This window comes from Galeopterus variegatus, unplaced genomic scaffold, assembly GCF_000696425.1.
Source record: "Galeopterus variegatus unplaced genomic scaffold, G_variegatus-3.0.2 Scaffold7985, whole genome shotgun sequence".
In the NCBI taxonomy this organism is placed as follows: Eukaryota; Metazoa; Chordata; class Mammalia; order Dermoptera; family Cynocephalidae; genus Galeopterus; species Galeopterus variegatus.
In genome coordinates this window covers 66,221-67,050 of record NW_007734096.1, presented here as the reverse complement: position 1 = coordinate 67,050, position 830 = coordinate 66,221, and the positions used below count along the sequence as shown (strand labels likewise).

The 830-nt window shown below is 36.4% G+C and overlaps 1 protein-coding gene across 2 annotated transcripts in view; it reads right to left on the bottom strand.

Moving 5' to 3' along the window:
• Window positions 1-830, bottom strand: part of TTI2 (TELO2 interacting protein 2) — a 10,625-nt gene that overhangs the window by 7,431 nt on the left and 2,364 nt on the right. For both annotated transcript variants that reach the window (XR_552014.1, XM_008592520.1), the window contains exon 2: window positions 314-500. Coding sequence is in view for 1 of the 2 variants with exons in the window: in XM_008592520.1 (XP_008590742.1) it covers window positions 314-500 (187 nt within the window). In the remaining variant the exon portion in view is untranslated. The remainder of the gene's footprint in view (window positions 1-313; window positions 501-830) is intronic.

Genomic DNA, 830 nt, shown 5'->3' with positions numbered 1-830 from the left:
GGACAGCCAACTGTTAATTAATCAAGGTCTGGTTACTCAGTTTGATAATGACTCATGCTTTACTGTTTCTTCTATAATTATCATTTTAGTTATTATATCACCTATGAGATAAAACTTCTACCAGGTTGTCAGAGGGAAAATATAGAGAAAAAATAAAAATGAGTGAATTTAATGACTTAGCAGTGGTAACAGAAGCCAGTTAATAAAAGACATAAACATAAGCCACAATAAAATAGTGATACCATGAATGAGGAACATGTATGAATAAAGTCTGCCCATCAATACAGATGACAGAGAGCAGAGGGTTGCTTACCACATTAAGCACAATGTGATGGAGGCAGCGTACTCCCAGGATTTTGTTCTCAATTTGATAATCATCTGAGATGAGCAAGGAGGGGGGAAGTATCCTTTCCAGATGTTGATTCAGCCAGGGTCGAGTGACCTGTTGCAGAGTCCACGAAAAGACAAGTTTGATGGCAGGGTTATTCTTCCAGGATTCCCTAAATTGATATGTGACACCACATGAAGTGAAGTGACATGGTGACAAGTAGCAAAGAAAATTAACCAGTTCAAGCTAAACAGAGTATTTTCTTATCCTTTAAAAAAATACATCCCACATAAGATAACTTTGGATTTTACAATACACATTTTAAGATTTGGATTAAAATAATTTGCATAGTTTACACTAAATTCATTTAACAATCACCCAGAGTTTTGGATCTAAAGCTTATCCAAAGAGAAGTAGCTATTTATAACCACAGCTACATGAAGGACCTTTGGTAAGGGTGGTGGTGGTGGTTACAGTGAAGATCAGTTGAGAAGGGAGAAAG